Here is an 18,794-nt window from a genome sequence, read left to right as displayed (position 1 = left end):
AAATATTTTCTTAATTCTTTTTTTCAATGCCCTCTTTGGTCATTTTATGTAGGAAAGTAATTAGGAAGAAAATGTTTTTGTTTTTCCCATTATATATGAAAAGAAAATGAAGAAATGAGAAAGCGGCGTTGAAGAAAAATGCATAAAAACTCTTAGCGTAAAAAAAAAAAAAAATTGTAGACAAAATGAAAAGATCGAAAAATTTTCCTAGGTTAATTGCTAATTAGAATTTTCCCATCAATTTTCTTTTCTAGATAGTTTTTATTTTTTCCCCATTTTTTTTTTTTTTGTGAGATTTTATTGAGTTTTTGTGTTTTTTTTTTTTCCCAAATTGTTTTTTCCTTTTTTGTTTTGTTTTCTAAACCCATTTTATCCATTTTTATTGATAAAATGTTGACGTAAAAAATAATTCTTATCTCGTATATTTTGTTTTTGTTTTGCTTTGCTTTTTTAGTCTAATTTAATTTGACAGCAATTTAGAAACTGTTGACATCTTTTCAAGAGTTTCTAGACTAAAAACAGAAAAAGAATATCAAATAAAATGAAAACGTATTTATTTTCGTTAATTACGGTCTTTTCTTCTTATTCAGAAATTCGTATATACAAATTGTTATTGTGAAAGAACAGGGCCGCATTTTTAAAAAGAAATATGAAAATTTAAAGATTTTTTTATTTCAATTTATCAGGCGAATCTAATATTGTTCTAATAATATTTGTTTCCCGTTTTATAAAGTGCTTTTTTCAACAATTATACATTGACTAAAATAAGATAATAAAAACCTTAACTTGGAGTTCAAGTATTTCAACCAAGATATCAAAATATTAGTCATCAAAATGATGCAAGCCCTGCTGGTTTTTATGTCTTTGAATTTAGAATGAAACGTTTGATAAATTTACGAAATAGCAAACTTCAAGTACCAGTGTTTTCTTGAAAACTAATAAACAATAATTCCTAGAGTTCATATAGCGCCTAATAATATATAATATTATAATATTGAGTTTCGGAGATATTTTACAATAGAATGACTAAATTTGAACATATTTTCTATAAATAACTAAATGATTAACAATCGCCTCTGATCTAATTTTTAATAAAAATGTTAATGTGACCTTTTAAGCTGATAAAATAACAATATATAGATTGAAATTAATAATTTGTTTAATAATATAGAAAAACAAAAGATAATAATAATAATATGACATCGGAATGCCTATAATTGTATGTGCATTAACAATATATTAATAGTAGATGTTCTAATATATCATAGTAATATAAAATATGTAGAGGGAGACAAAAAAATGTCAAGTGACTTAACCCCGTTTATAGTTCTCCTTTAGGTTCACATAAGTTATTCATACAAAAGGTTTACAATAAAACAAAACCTAAAACAATTTTTTTTTTCCTTCATTCTAGGATATTTTATACATTTTTTTTTTTGTATTCATCTAATTCTTTATCACAATTTTGCTTTTTTAAACTATTTTATACATTACGAGTATTTTTATATGTAAGTTAATCTGGTATTTACAATTTTCCGGATTCATAATATTGTGTGCTCATATACATTGTTATATTGTACGTACAATTTGCGTATGGTTGTCTTTTATTATCAGACACACATACACAACGATATTATTTTGAATGTATATGAATATTTTTTTCCATTTTCAGTTTTAAGTAATATTAATTTTTTCTTTTTTGTTTTACATCCTTTATCCGAAATATATGCTATATTAATGGTTAGAATAAAGATAAGGAAGAGAAATCATTCAACTGTTGAAATTTTTATTTTATTCGTATACACGTTTTCATATTTATCCTGCTAAATAATTTTTTATTATACTATAAAATATAGGTAGGTTTTTGTTAAGGGGGAAATTATAATATTAAAGCGATGTTACGAATTTAAATTAGTCTTGCTGATTTGCGCTACCTTAGATTTTAAATATTTAGCTAATATTTTATTGTGATAAGCTTATGAATGGATGAATTATGATAAAAATCGACTGATGAATCGAATTTAGAATAACATTTCAAAATTGGGAAGTACGTATTAAAAATTCTAAAATACCAGAATTTCATTAAAGTAAAATTAAGCTAATGTTAATTATTCAAATAATTTAATTTAAAGAATAATGTTTTTATTTCGAATTCTAATTGAATTTTAAGGCTGTAAATATTTCAGTATATTTTTATTTCATTTTTTTCGGTGCAAGTATGTATGCCCAATAAATAATCTAATGTTGATAGGCAACCCAAGTAAAAATCTTGAATATATACGATTTACTTAAAGCTGCTTCAATTGTAACACTGTTATCTTAGATTGCCTCATATATATCTTAAACATGGGTTATAAGCAAATAAATTCAAGTCCTCTTCTATTTCTGCCCAAGAAATTTTCTTAAACTTAAAAGCTCTTCTCTCTGTTACATTTACATATAAATTTAATATTAAGAAATCCAGCAAAAAGTAATAATTATTAAAAATAAAAATTAATGTTTCAATTTTAAAATTTTAAAATTATTATATACATTCACCTGTAATGAATTAAAATTTCATACATATGACAGAATAATATTTTCAGATTACTCTGAATAATATAAGAGATTAAGTCCTTAAAAAATTAAACTATATAATGTATTAATAATAAAACCATTATTGATTTTGGCATCATGGATTTAACAGAGTATAGGTAAAAAAGAAGGGACTATTAAATATTATTACACATGATAGTAATGATTGTTGAAATATATGCAGTTTGTAAGAGTCGAAAACACATCGATATTTGCATTGTATATATGAAAAATGTTTCAAATGTGATGGTACCTACCACCTTAATATGCAGGTTTGAATTGTGTGTAATTTCATGTCATTTCATATAAATTTTTTTATACTTCTTTTTTTTTAACATAAAAACATCTAACTATGTATAGGGTTCGTGTCGTGTGCTCTTTACATTTTTATATGTAAAATACATATAATGTTATCACTTTTAAATAATTGTTGTATATGACAAGGCAGTTGTGGTAACAGATGTATTTACTATGTTTTTACTTTTATATTACTCCTTTTAAAGGTAGATGTAATCTTAACAAGAAAATTTTTTTTTTTATTAATTTGGCACACTACTTTTACATAGACAATTCTATATATTCAAGTATAACCCTTAAAATTATGAACGCAAGATATAATTTCCATGTAGATTTTGATATATAAAAATTTTATAAATTTATAAAAATGTATCTATAAAAAGTAAATGCGGGAAAAAAAGGTTAATGATCTTTTCGGTAAAAAAAAGGATAGAATGATAAAATCAGTTTTTCAATTTTTTTTTTCAATTTTTTTTTCACTTTATTACAATTTTTTTTTTCTTATTGCTGTTAAGTTATTTAATTGTGAAGTAAAATCAGTGGAAATTTATTTTAATTGGGTTTCATGTCTCTTTCAGCATTACTTTTATGCATTTCTATGTATAGATTTATGTTGGGTCTATATTATTTATTTTTGTTTAATTTGTTACTCCCTGCTATATGCATATATATATTATACATGTATTTTATGCATGTATATAGGAACAGTATATTATTAATTTGTTAAATTGTAAACATTTAATTTTTGTTTCTTTTTTGTTTTTGTTCACCTTAAAGGTGAAATCCATCATATCCAACATAAAGTTATTGAATTTATTTACTTTAATATTTTTTAATACAATTGTAATTTTACGAGTATAATATGCATTTTGTTTGGTTTAATTATAATAGGGTACTTTTTAAATTATAGCTTAATATTACTATATAACAGTTTATAGATACATACAAAATAGTTATAAAACAAGGTACATGATTATTAATTAGCGTCTCGATTTCATTTCACAAAAAACTTTTTGCAAATGAAAATTGCTTGATATTTCAATATTACAAGGGAAAAATTATATTTAAAAAAATATTGAATTAATTTTGGTAAATCGGAAAATGTAAGTCACGAAAGATCTTGGTCGGCTTGAAATTTTAGACAACAAATTTGAAAATACGAAAATATGATTTAAATATTTTTAAATATTTTATAAACTTTTAAATATTTTAAATGATTACCATTTCTTTTTTCATATTTTGTTAAATATTTTGTAGAGAAATCTCACATTGATCCTAAAAGTATGCATTATTTTAGAATTATGTTTCTTTTTAAAAAATTGCAATTTGTTTCATTGAGAATATATTAAAGAAAAGAAAAACGTTGTTATATCCTTACGTAAGCGAACTGTTAATCCCAGATAAGAATGAGCCCCTTATTTATGATTAAAAAAATTATTAATTTTATTTTCGAAAATGTTATTACTTTCACGTCCCATATAGCTTCTGGAACATTTAACATAATTTTTTCTATTTTTCTTACTGATAAAATACTCAATGTATAGAATTAAGAGCTTTTTAAAGATTGAGAACTAAAAAATAACATTTATTAAATTTTCCAATTCATAATCAATACAGCTTTTAATTTTATAGAGTAAATAAATTTCATAGCGATTTTACAGAATTACTCAAAGTTTTATTTTTGAAATTCTCGTAACTGGTATTTATAGTTCAAACTTAAGCCTGAATAATCTTATTGCAGAAAAAACTTGTAGAATTATTTAGGATAGATTTGTGGTGCATATTTCATTATATTTATTAATGTAGACTTGCAGATAATAACGATTAAACTCTTGGTTCGGTCAAGTAATCCATTAAAATATTAATCAAGTGAAAAAAGATCGAATTAATTTTAAGTCGAATCATATAACTATACTATTTAAATTATCCTTTTCTCTGTTATTTTTACTTAAAATAATGGATTTAAAATTATTAAAGTAAAATATTGAAAATATTCACATATACCTATATAAGAATTAAGCTCTATCGGTATGTAAAGTGTAAAATAATTATTTTTTCATCATATACCTTGTATTTAAAACCGAACAGAAATTGAAAACAAAATGTAGCGCTATAAAAAAAATTTTATTAAATAATGGAAAATTTCTGAATCTTTAAAAAAATATTTTGCTTAAAAACAAGTATGAATATTTATTTTCGAGTTGAACGAAAAAAAAATTTTTTAATAATTATTCATGAATACGGCAGAGAAAAAATAGGCCAGGAAAACTCCAATGTTTTCTTGTATTTTTTTTCCTTGTTTTTTCCTTAAATTCATTTATTTTTTTCCTTATGTAATAATGAAATTTTTATTTTTAAAAATAATGATATTAATAAAATATCTTTTGCAGAGAAATTTTTGTTTGCTTTTTTTTTTTTTAATTTCTGACTGAATTAATGTTCTTGTTTTTTGGAGAAATAATTTTTCCGGTACTTAAAAAGAAATCATGGTTCGCTTAGCCAATTTTTATTTATTAATTTTTTTTTTCAGAAAATATTGTTTTATATAAAATAATGTATAAGGTAAATTAATTTAAATGAAAAATTTTCATTTAATAAGATGAATTTATATGAGCATATGCAATGGTATTTGTCCATGGTATGTACCTATAGTGTAATTACCTATATTATAATAAATATAAACGAAATACATAATGTGAATATTACTCTCCAAACAATAATACTAATACGGCTATAACCATTATATTTACGAATATAGCCATTTATTCTACAGCAAAATATTCGTTATGTACTTGTATATATAAATATTATATACTAGAACATAAACCGAAAATATAAAAGAATCCTTGATCCAAATTTTCATGAAAATTTTAAACTCATAGTGTTCTGTTTGTTTTTTTTTATTATCCAAATATTTAATATTAATTGAATTAAATGGGAATTTATTTTGATGTTTTTTGTTGTTATTACGACAAACAAAAACAAAGTAAATAAATGAATAAATAAATAAAATTTTATATAATATGAAAATCGCTTTTATTTTTATATGAAAATTTTTTTTTAAAATAAACGAAAAATAAAATTGGGAAAAATGAAATTAAAAATTTAATCAGAAAATAATTTAAGCAATTAACCAAAATAAAGAAAAATAAAAACACAAGTAATAATTTTTGATAACCTTTAAAATTTGAAAAAGAAAAGACCAGGTGAAAGCAAAAATATTTAAATTTAAAGTCCATAAAATGAAAATATTTTTATGATATTGATAGCTATATGATATAATTTGTACTCTAAAAATTTGAATGTCCTTGAAAAATTTTCAATATTAGGAAAATTTAATGTACAGGTGAGTTAATTTTCATAAAATTCAAATATAATGGAAGTATTATTTTACGTAATTAGATTTAAAGAATATTACTTAAGTATTTATGAATTAAATAAAATTTTCATTATTTTTTAAAAAATTTTCAAGGTTTTTTTTTCTTAATTTTAATAAAATGAGTAGAAATTTTAAATTGCTTCTGATCGACCGTACTGTGTGGTCGCAATTATTTTAAATGGCCACAGACATACAAATAGTCAGTTAGTTGAACACAAAATTAATTGTGTTGACTACTCTGTTGTATGAACTAAATTCCAATTATCTAAATAGAATTGAAAATTTTGAAAAAAAAAAATTTGAAATATATTTTTTACGTAATGGAATTTATGTAATTATTACAATTGCAATATTATTTGAAAGTTAATCAAATTACATTTCAATTACTCTTTGGTTCATCTAATATGCTTTTTAAGTTCTAATATAAATAAGTTTATATAAATGCGAGTCAACTGTATACAGAAGTTTCTCTTTTACAAATTTCAAAGTAGTCAAATGAATTTTTAATTAAATTTGAGTTTCAAAAATTTGGTAAAATTTCTTGGTCAAGAAAATGAAATTTAATTAATTGAAGGACTGAAACAACAAATGGAAACTTTTAAAATGGAAGTCATTGTAAACGAACCATAAGAATAAGAAAGATTTTTTTTATCAAAATTTGTAAACAAAATAGTTTTGAATGTAAGGTAAAAAATTTCTGTTTCTATAGTAGACTTTAAACATTGCTTTGCCATTGCTTTCGAATAAATTTATCTCATATACTTAGATATTTTTAAAATTACAGTTTTCTCATAGTATTGCAGCTTAAATTATACTATAGCATAATAGTAAATATTCTTCTTAAAAACATGAAAAATCGAATTCAATATATTTTTTAATAAGAAACTTTAGTCAAAGTTCATTAATATTGTATGCTGGTTGTAGTGGTATAAAATACTGCCAATTATAAATAACGTAAGGGACTCATTAAAATTAATATCTTCCTTTTACATAAATTTATAGAAAGTGTGTAAAAGTATTTTCATATAAAAGTAACAGACGTAGTTAATATAAATGGTATGGGAGTATTGAACATACAAATGGTATTCAACATACAACAGTCCTACATACATCAACAACAAAATTAGTTTGATCTGCTATTTTATGTACATACATATGGTGAGGTAAATATTCAATTTTCAAATATTTTGCAAATATTAATTTGGGTATACGCTCAATAGCATAATAAATTATATCTAGTAAAATATTAAAATTACATCACATTCACTCCAAGTTACTGCCATTCGAATATGTTTATAGTTATCAACACGATATTAAATGCAGTCATTTACCTATACATGCATAAATTATTTACATATAGAAGCACGAATGTAATGGCATTACTATAGTAATAATGTGAAAACACTTCGATTCAAATGCAAGTAGAAAATTTATTGAGTGATGAAAACCCTTAAACTATACTTTTAATTGCATTTTTATGATAACCCCGGTCAAATTTGCACATTCTTACACTAAAGTGTATATTGTATGCATATTACTTATATAAATATATATATTACTTGTATTTAGATATACACAATTCTGAATGAGAACAACATCTGTATAAATATATATAACATCTTAATGATGAAATTCTCTCAACCATAAAATTTTCGTAGACACACATGACATTCAATATTATATGGAAGAGTAAAACTAGAATTATAAAAGGTGAAATGATGACATTAACTTGAGTATTAAAGTAAATACTACTTGCATAATATAGGAATGAGCAATGTTAATATACATGTTGTATGATGAAGGTGGGTTCAAAAATTTTTGGTTTAAAATTAAGTGATTACATCTAAATTTTATGTCTTCGGTATGACTATTTTCAAAAAATGTCTTAAAACATAAAATTTTGCACTTCTTTGTGCAGATACAAGGTTCTTTTTTTTAAGTCAAATGCTGGAGAAATAGCAATATTAGCAATACTGTAAGAATATTTCTGTACAGCAAAACTCCAAAAGTTCAGGAAAGAAGACATAATACACGTACTTTTAAAATAATATCAAAAATCTTACCAACTTTAAAAAGAATCAAATCTAATTTATTTCTGTGTAATTTTAAGCAATTCCATTGAAATTTAAATTTGTAACACAAAACTACGCATTTGTATACGTTGTATACGTGTGCTTTAAGCAAATCAAAATTGTTATTTAAAATCGTTCTGTAGTTCAACGAAACACAGCAACTACAATTCCACAACTTCATAATTATTGAAATAACTGAAGCAAGAAAAATATATTTTTTTTTGTTCTTTTGTTGCCTGCAACATTTAAACATTTAAATGATCTGAGAATATTTTATTTTCACTTTGAGCTAAGAATATTTTTTTAGCATTAAAATAAAAGAACGAAAAAAAAAGTGAATAAAGTTTAAAAGGAATTCAAAAACAAAATACCTTCGCAAAAATGGAATGCCTTTTTTTGCTCTTTCCAAAAAGGAAAAATTAAAAAAATCTGTTCTGGTCATTACAATTTTAGATAAAAAAGCGAAAAAAATGAATTTTTCATTTAGTTCATCTTTTTTGCGATCATAGAAGATTTCTTTTTTCGAAAACTTTACTTTTGAATACAAGATGTTCCAGCAAAGATGTGTTCGAAATAATTTGCGTTGTTGCTAGCTCAAAGTTAAAATAAAATTTTGACTTTTATTAGGTACGTGTCGATCTGAATAGTAATGAAATGAGAAATTAATTATAATTAACTAAGTATATTTGTACCAGGCCTCACCAATATTTTTTCGAGGTTATGAAAGATTATAAATCACGTCATCCTCGCAAAAGAATATTTTCTTAATCATAATTCAAAAATTAATTTGTCTATATAATTATCATACCTACTATTTTTAATGTTTATAATTAAAGTTTCTAAAAAGTAAAGGATGCTTTAATTATTGTTCAAGTTATTAGAATTAAAATTAAAACTCTCTTATGTAAGTGATAGCAATACAACAACTACAATAATATATTTTCGAACTTTCTGACGAAATTTAATTTCCAGTTTATTTCAAGTTTAAAAAAATTTGTTTATATGTCATAATATTGTTACAGTTCTTTTTAGAAACTGGCTCAAAAGTTACCCATATACTTATTGTTTTAGTAAAATTAAACACAATTTTGTTTAGGGGGCCTATATATGACTTAATTTACATAATATAAGTGCTAAGTAAAAATTAAATAATTAAAAATATTTATAATTCATGAATTAAATAAATTTATTATGAAAATTATTAAACAATGAGCTTACTTAAGCCGTTTTACAATGAGGGAATGTTATATTAATTAAATTGAATGCTTTTGTGTTGTTAAACAATATATTTATGATATGCCATCAATATTCTTAAAAGGGTATACCCTATACATTGAAAATGAAAAATAAAAACTTATTTTTATGAAAAATTCAATTCTCTGAATTAAGAAAGAATATGATAACGTTAAAATTATTGGACAAAACTTTAAATGAACCCTTTTTTTCCACTTTTTTGGTTTTTTTTTCTTTCGCTTTTCTTTTAAATCATATAGTTTATATCTTAAGCTCTCTCTTTTTTTATTTCACTTTCATATTTTTAATATTAAAATTTTTCATTTCCCATTTATACCTCCAAATATAGTGTACTAACAAAAAATAGAAAATCTTCTGCTACTTACACTCCTGTACAGAAACTATAATGTAAAACCAAAAAGGAGAAAAGTGCATATGTAAAGGGTCAAAATAGTAAAATTTCACTATTCATTAATATTTAACCTCATAATTCTTTGGACACATTTTAAAATGGGATTTTCTTTATAATATAGAATACATAACATTATAGTTTAAATACACCTTCCACCTCCAGATGTCTATAATGGTTTTAAGGTGAAATAAAAATCATATTTTTAATTCTTAACTTTTCTTTTCGTATTTATTTTATATTTTATGTTTTTATTTCTGTTTTTAGCCGTGAGCAAATTTCATGAATTAATTTTTCTCCAAATCCTCTTAGAAAAAGGATACTATAAAATTTATGTTCTCTATATTTATAGAGTTTTTAATTTTTTTTTAATTTGAAATTTATGATTTTAATTTATGTGTATACCTTATAACAAATCTACAAAAATATTTCATTTTATGTAACATTTATTTATATACAATATATAAGAGACAAAGTAGTTATGAATAAAAATACAAATAAATAAAAAAAAATTATTGTTTTTATATAAAAAATATTATAACTATATAGAAGAGATAGGAAAAAATAATAAGAGAAAATAAATGGAAAACAACGACGAGACTGGAAAGCTAATTAAAAATATTTCAATGAATTCAATGAAAGTTGAAAAAAAAAATATTCATCTTTTCGACCAATTTAAGGATAATATCCTTTTCTAGGAAAGTTTATTTGCTTTTTCGAATAGAGAATTGGTTTATTTTTTTTCTTCTTGTTATTATTTTTATATGATTTTTATTCAGGTGAAAAAAATTAAATACATGGTAGGATTTTTATTTTACAAAAAAAAAAAATATGAACACAATAATATGAAATTTTTTTGTAATTAGCTGAGAATTAAGCTCTGAAGGAAATAAGAACAGGATTAACTTACAGTAATATAGGAATATAATTAAATATAGGTGTATACTGAAGGTAGATATAATATTATAATAAAATATATTTAAAATTTGAAAGTATAATGAATAAAATTAATAATTTAGTATTTAAATACAGGATTTGTTTAGAATTACTGTTAAAATATTGAAATAAATAAAAATTCTTATCACACAAATAATTTGTATGTATGTAATTATGTATATTATATGAGAATATAATATTTAAGGAGCATAATTTGATTATAATTCATAAATTTGGGCCATGAAAGGCTTACAAAAATGATGTACAATAAATGTTATGATTACTATTAACTGTAAGTGGCCGAATTAAGGTGTAGGGACTAAATGCCTAAATTATGTACTTTAATTTTAGTTTTTGGGATAAGTTAACATGATTAGGTCTATTACATTCATCATATTTCAATTAAAATATAATTATATAGAAAAACTAAGAACATTGCGTTGTTATTTTATTATACGTATACATAATATTTAAAAAAGGTAATTTACCTTACAAATAATATTTCGAGATTTTGTGGACATAATGTTGATGAAAAAACTAATACCTAACGTTTAATTCATGGAATTTGAATATCATTAAGTTTGCTAATTAATTATTATCATTCAAATGCTAGTTAATTAATTATACTGCTTAATTTGTTGTGTATTGCCTGGTATTACGATTTTATAATTATAGTCAATTGCAGAGTCTAAAACAAAATAAGTTTTATATGGGAACCATTTTTCTATCAGTCTAAAATTCTAAAATCAAAATGTTAAGGTACCCAAAATAATTCTAAAACTGAATATATTCGAATTTTGTATATTTCACCAATTGGATTAAAATTTCGGAGAAAAATTAAAATCTGTATAATTATACAAAATGTTTTAATTATACCAAAAAAAATTATGTGCCCGCAAGTATTGTTGAACCAAGAGAATGAAACAATTAAGTAAATCAGCTTATTAAATAAACTATGTTAAGCTAATTACAATTTTAAAAAGACTAGCAGGAAATTTTTATATAAAAATTAATAAAAATTATATAAAAAATTAATTTAGAAAAAAAAGCACTCACTCTAATTTTTGTATTCCACTCGTAGTCTTACATCCAGCTCGTTCCATTTCTTTAACATTCACGATAGTAAAAGAATTTGTTCTTTTTATTGTTCTTTTTCTTTAATTTATAAATTTTGTTCCGTTGGACGTTGTTTTACCCAAATTAATCCACATGGATTCCTGCAATGAAGCAAAAAGATATTTTATGTTTAGTTCATACGAATGTCCAAATGAAATTATTTTCAGTCTAAATTATATTTATACAATATATCACAAAACAAATTTTATATTCATAAAAGTACTTTGAATTTGAAAGGTATCTTTAAATTTCTATATTGATTAAATTCCTAAAAACAATATTTTATTTCAGAGTGTGGTTCATATTTGCTGTAGTGTGTATTGTAAATTTGGAGGCATACATATAACTTTAATTAAAGGCATGGCTCATCCAAATTGCACGAAGAAAATATGGTTGCAATTCAAAATAATTTATCTTTAAAAATTTTGAAAAAGTGAAGGATGTTCACACTATTCTAATCTAACAATCTATGAATAACTGTATTTTAATAAGTTTTTAATAAGTTTTAAACATGCACTCTAAAATTTTGAGCATTATAGATAACACCTCAGGCGCAATTCATGAAGAGAGTTTTTCCTCAAATAAAATCCATGTTACTCTTACGAACTATTGTACAGTATTTAACTAAACATTTCTAAAATTATTTCAGTTAGTATTTTTTAATTATATTGAAAATATTAATTTGTATAATTTGTTTTTTATTTCTTCCTCGTAAATGAAACATCTTCTCTATCTATACCTTCTCGTATAGAAAATATCAATTTAATTCTATTTAAGAGCATTCAAAATATTTTGTTTTTTCTTAAATACATATGTAAAAATATTGGCTAAAGGATTTCAAAGTAAACGTATTACCGATATCAAAGTAAAAAGGATTAACATTGAATCATTGAATTTTATAACTTTGAATATTTCAAGAATTTTAAATGTTTAGAAATTTGTGGCCAATGTATCAACGTATAGAAAGGAGAAAAATGTTTCAATTCAATCTTGCATTTTGGTATACAAAACTGTGAATGCCATTTTTGTTTCGTGAACAAATATAAGACCAATTTCAATTGCTTTCTGAATGAAAAATTTAGTAATTTTCTCTTTATACCCATACGAACGTATGTTCGAAGGGTATACTAAATTTGCCTTACCGTTTGTAACGCTAAGAAATAACGGTGTTAGATATAGACTCAAGTGTATGTTTTTGATCAGCGTCAAATTCTGAGTTGATTTAGCTTTGTCTGTCCGTCGGTCCGTCACTCCGAACGATAACTCAAAAACTAATTGAGCTAAGTTCACCAAATTTTCACAAATGATTTATGGTAGTAAGTGCCAGAACCCTATTTAAATTGGACATGATCGGGGTCCCGGTTCGGGTAGCTGCCATACAACTTTAAAATTTATTTGGCTATATCTCAGAAACTATAAAAGTTGTGGTATTGAAATTTCACACAAACGAATATATTGGTAGGGCCAATGTGTCTCATAAAAGTCGTTGAAATTACTTGGCTCCTTCTGGTACCTGCCCCACAACTTCAAAAGTTATTTGGCTATATCTCAGAAAGTATAAAAGCTTTGATATTGAGATTTCACACAAGTGAATATATTAGTAGGGCCGATATGCTTGATAAAATTCGCTAAAATTTCTTGGCTCTTTCTGGTAGCTGCCATACAACTTCAATAGTAGTTTGGCACAACCAGTATTTTGAAAAACACATAGTATTGAAATTTTGCATAAATTAATATGGTAATACGGCAACTTAAAGTCATAGTCTTGCCCCTAGTTAGTTATGGCACATTAGTTATTCGCACATAGGATAACAAATTCGTACGGGTATCACAGAGTTGACAAGGTCAACTCTACTTTTTTTCTCGTTTTTAATAGTTTTTATTTCCTAATTCAATTTAAAAACATTTTCTTTTTCTATTTAAAATAATTGACTTAAGAGAGAAAAAATATAAAAAAAATATTAGTAAAACTATAAATCTATTAAATGGAAGAAGGGAAGTAGTTGAAAAAAAAATTGATCGAATGCTCACATAACTCCTATTTCTTCTGATTCAAATCTTTCCTGTTCTTCCTATTGAATTGTTCTTTTTTTTATTTTAAAACTTTTCTCCTCTTAAAAAGTGAGTTTTTTTTTATAAATTTTAAGTTAATAAACAAGTTTCTTTTTATTCATTTTCCAATATCCTTTGTGTATACTCTTATATCAATTTATAGTATGTGTTTTTTGTCGGTATTTTGATCTTATCCTGTAAAAATCAGTATTTAGTTTTCATTTATTTAAGAGAAATTTTCCATTTGCATTCTGAATTTAAAAAATATACGTTGTTCATGGAACTTTTAAAGGTCTCGTAACAAAACTTGCTTGTAAATATATTAAAGTGCTTGCTTATATAGATGAATGGATTGTGTGTAAAAATAAAGTATTAAAATTTTTGCAGAAAATAGGTAAGTGTATTTAACTTTTCTGAAATTGTATTGCAGAGAATTTAATCAGTCGTTTTGTATGACTTAATTAAGAAATTAGGTGTGTTATAGCAATTCATACATAAATTTTCATTTATTAGTATATAATGAGTATTGCCAAAATGTTATTCAATTCTCTAATAACTTAATAATTAAAAAAAATTGATACTAAATCAAAGATGTAACAAATATTGTACTTTTAGAGTTGGACTGGATTGAGACTAAAGTAATATGCATTATTAAATCCTTGTTATGAGAAATCAAACAACATTTGTTTGGTTCGATCTGCCTGACGAAATATAATGCCAGAAATCGATTCCAATTTGGAAATACTCCTCTGATAAATTAAAATTAAGTCGAATAAAACCGAATTCAATACAATTTTTATTTATGAAATTCAAAAAAATTCAAATTTTTGTTTGTGAATTTTTACCTTTTTTCCCTTGTTTATTTTTAATTTGGCAAGTCTATAATTCAAAGTCTATATATAAACAATATATCATCTATGGTATATAGCATCTTTTATGGCTACATAATAAATTATTTTCTCTCTTGTTATTGGTTCTGTTATCAAATTTTCGAATGAAAATTTTCATTTTCTTGTTTTTCTTTAATCCTTATTATTGTAATCTTTGAAGATATCTCTGCATATATAACATTCTACTCATATATTATATAATATAGAATAAACACATAATATGAATATAAAAATAACTTTGAAATTTTTGAATAAACAAGTCAACCCTATCTTCTTCATAAGAAGAAAAACTTTTTTTTTTTTACATTGTATCCCCCTTATAACTTGTCAAGGAGGCAAAAAAAAACCAAAAAAAAAATTGAAACACCGTTTGTTAGTTTGCAAAATGAAACAAAAATTCATGTCTCAATACTATCATCATCATAAAAAAATTATAAAAAAGTACCTATATGCTACTAGATGATGTTCAGGAGAGAAAAAAGCGGTAGTCAAAGAAAAAATGTCATTTATTGTAAAATCTCAAATGTGCCAAGATGTTATAGTAGGTGTATCCCTAATTTTACATATATGTATACAATAAAAGTAAAAAAATTTTCAAAAAAATGAAAAAACAAAAAAATCATAAAACAAACGGAAGCTATAAATGAAAGAAGAATACAAGTGAGTGTACCTTTGGTTGTATGGGGAAGTAAAAAAAAATATGAACAAAATTGCTGACATGTTGAATAAACAAAATACAAAATTTTGTAAAAAAAAGAAAGAAAGAAAAAATTATAATAATAAATAAAACTTTTTAGCTTCTAAATTTATTTAAGATGAAAAGCAGCGCCATATAAAAGCAGTACAGAAAAACTTTAGAATTTTTTATTACACAGATGGCAAATGTATAAGCTGTAGAATTTTATTACTTAGTTTAAAATTTTTAACTTATTTTGTACATACAAAAAATATTTCAAATTCAGTATCTCAGTAAAGAATTAGCTAACTGTTCTAAATGTATGTATGCAATATTTGTGTGTGTATATTTATGAAAATTTAATTTATTGTATTCAAAATTTAAACTTTTACGTGCAAACAAAAATTTCTCATTCAAGAAAGGATTTATTTATACGTATAGATTTGTTTTGAGAATTCAAAACTGAAATAATCGTAAAATTTGGAAATAATGTACAGAAAATCCTTATGGTTCCTATTATAGAGTATTGAACTTGATAATGTTTTTACAGATTTTTTGTACTTTATGAAATGGTGAAAATTAGCTTTTGGACACAAAGAAATTAGAAGTAATAATAATCTATATTATATGACATTTTGTTCTCTATTTCAATGTTAACTCTTCAGTATCAAAGTTAATTACTTGCATTATTAGTACAATGTACAATAAAATATTTGCATTTTTCACCCTTAATTTTTTAATTTTCAGTTGAAAAAGTGCTCATTTTTTTATTTAACAATATTCTTAGTGTTTTCGTATCAAATATAATTTCTAAATAAAAAATTTTAGAGCTAAATAGTTCTATAATAACTTTTATTAAAGTTCTATTATAATTTTTAATATATAAGCGCCTCATTCATATTGTCAAAAATTTTTTTCTTTAATCAGTCGTCAACCAAAAATGTTACTATATTTTGTTACAAAGATTAATTTCATAAAAATAATTTTTACCCACTAATTAAATGACTATTAAATGACTATAAATGTTGTCCAGTTGATTTTAAACTCATATATTTTTCAATGTTTTTTTTAATTTTAAATTCTCAAAATTTTTCATAATCTTCACATTGAGCTCATTTTCATTTTACTATATAATATTATTTTCTTGTATAACATCTACATAATATTATGTACACATTGATACATAGATTGATAAAAAGTATTGTTTTGTGTTATTGTACATGGATTCATACTAATAATTAGTATAACAATGAATTTTTCAAATCAATATCACTGCTATAATATTGTGAAGGATTTTTAAACTGTGAGTATTGAAAGCATTTTAAAAATAAAATGAAAAATATTCTGCCTCTTCGTCTCAACAAAAACATTTTATAATATTTTGTATGGCTGTATGGAATATCGCACATTTGCGAGAACAATGACATAAGTCAAAATACAATGTTGCAAACTTGCTTTTATTACTATTATATTTTAATTTATAAATCTTTTCTGTAACAAAATAATACAGAAAATTTGTTTATATACTTGGAGAATATACCAACATTTTTTAGTTGGTATGGACTATCACTCAAACCGAAGCTATATATCTGAGTTGTGTCGTTATTCTTTCAAATGTGTGATATAGAAGTGCTTATTATTGCTACATTGTAAAGAACAATTTTCTTCCATTTTACATGGTATTCAAATGTATCAGAAAATTTATATCCTTTTGTTATAAATTTTTGTTGCAATATTTTTTACTTAATATAGTTGTGTGAGTAGAAATGTGAATGGAAATAAATATTATTTTTCATACAAATCCGTATGAAAAATATAAAATTTCAAACTATAACTAGATTGATGCAATCATATTAATGAATTGGTTATTTTTGTTGTTTATCCAAGAAGATTATATGGAAAATTTTAAGTGTTTGTTTATTAAAGAAAACTTTTCGTATTTTTTTACTCGAAAACACATTCTGTTTTATTTAGTTATTATTAAAATAATTTTGATTTTAAATAACACAGATTAAAGTAATTCCAAGCAATGAAATTTTCTCTTAACAATCAATTTCGAATTTAAATAAATGATTAAATTATATGTGGCTTTTATATTGCCACATAATTTTGGTTATTCTTGTTGATTTTTTAATTTATTGATGCACAAATTTTAAAATATTTGATACTTTCTAATTCTTTCGTAAAAAGATTATAATTTTCTTTTTTAAATTTTTTAATATACAAGAGTTTTTTTCAGTTTATTAACTTTTTATTGTAAAAAAAACCTTCTTCATAGGTAAAATGTGCAAATAAGAGAGAATATGAATTTAAATTTTTAAAACAAGCCAAAGTAGTTGTCTACTACAAAAACAAAATTGTTATTATTATTGTCATTGCAATTTGAATTAATGTGCAGTCAGAAACATCAGAAAAGAAGAAAATTTATTTTTCATACCCTTATCATGATAGGTTTTTCATTAGAAATCATTATAAATATTAATAGAAACTCAAGTATATTTTATATGCATATAACTTCCACCTACACCATATTATAAATCATTCATATTGTGACTATCCAGTTTAGACAAAAAACAAAATAGAAATAAAATAAATCTTTTCTATTCATTTACTTTTATATACTACTTTACTTTTGAATGTGAATAAAAAATGGAAAACAATATAAACATTATATTAACTCTTTTTTTTTGTTTTTTTTTTTTGTTTTGTAATAAATATAAAATACAATTTTCCAGACACTCATATACACCTACATGAATTGTATATGATGTATGTACGTTTATTTAAATTTAAAAAGGATTAATAAAATAGTTTTGCATAACTTTAGGATGATAAATTGAAAATGTGGAAATTTTTATTAAAAATTTATGTAAAGGACATTTTGTTATTATAATTTTATGTAATCTTAATTATAAATGAGCTACTGTACATTACTAAAATATATTTTGAATAGAATTGCTTTTGTGGTTTGGAGCTTAATTAAAATATTATACAATTTGTTCGAAATAAAGTAAAATTGGTCGATTATGTTCCATTCATTTTGGTAATAATGACTAATGCTCACTAACACCTGAATAATCTATTTCGAATTATACATTATAGAATTTTCAAGGACATATGTATGGATATCATGGGTCTTATGTGATTTTGCTGAATTCTT

At 23.2% G+C, this 18,794-nt stretch overlaps 1 protein-coding gene across 5 annotated transcripts in view; it reads right to left on the bottom strand.

Annotated features, from left to right (window-relative positions):
- The window catches only part of LOC129606148 (myb-like protein A), a 290,115-nt gene that overhangs the window by 237,289 nt on the left and 34,032 nt on the right, over positions 1 to 18,794 (bottom strand). For 4 of the 5 annotated variants that reach the window (XM_055516271.1, XM_055516269.1, XM_055516272.1 and 1 more), the window contains exon 1: positions 11,957 to 12,126. In XM_055516271.1, the coding sequence (XP_055372246.1) occupies positions 11,957 to 12,003 (47 nt within the window). In that variant the 5' untranslated portion in view covers positions 12,004 to 12,126. Of the gene's footprint in view, positions 1 to 11,956; positions 12,127 to 18,794 lie in introns of those variants that run through there. The other variant, XM_055516270.1, reaches the window with a different exon arrangement.

The sequence above is a fragment of the Condylostylus longicornis genome, unplaced genomic scaffold, assembly GCF_029603195.1.
Source record: "Condylostylus longicornis isolate FDR11 unplaced genomic scaffold, ASM2960319v2 ptg000017l, whole genome shotgun sequence".
NCBI classification, from domain to species: Eukaryota; Metazoa; Arthropoda; class Insecta; order Diptera; family Dolichopodidae; genus Condylostylus; species Condylostylus longicornis.
The sequence above is the reverse complement of the archived record's forward strand: the minus strand, read 5'-3'. Positions and strand labels throughout refer to the sequence as shown.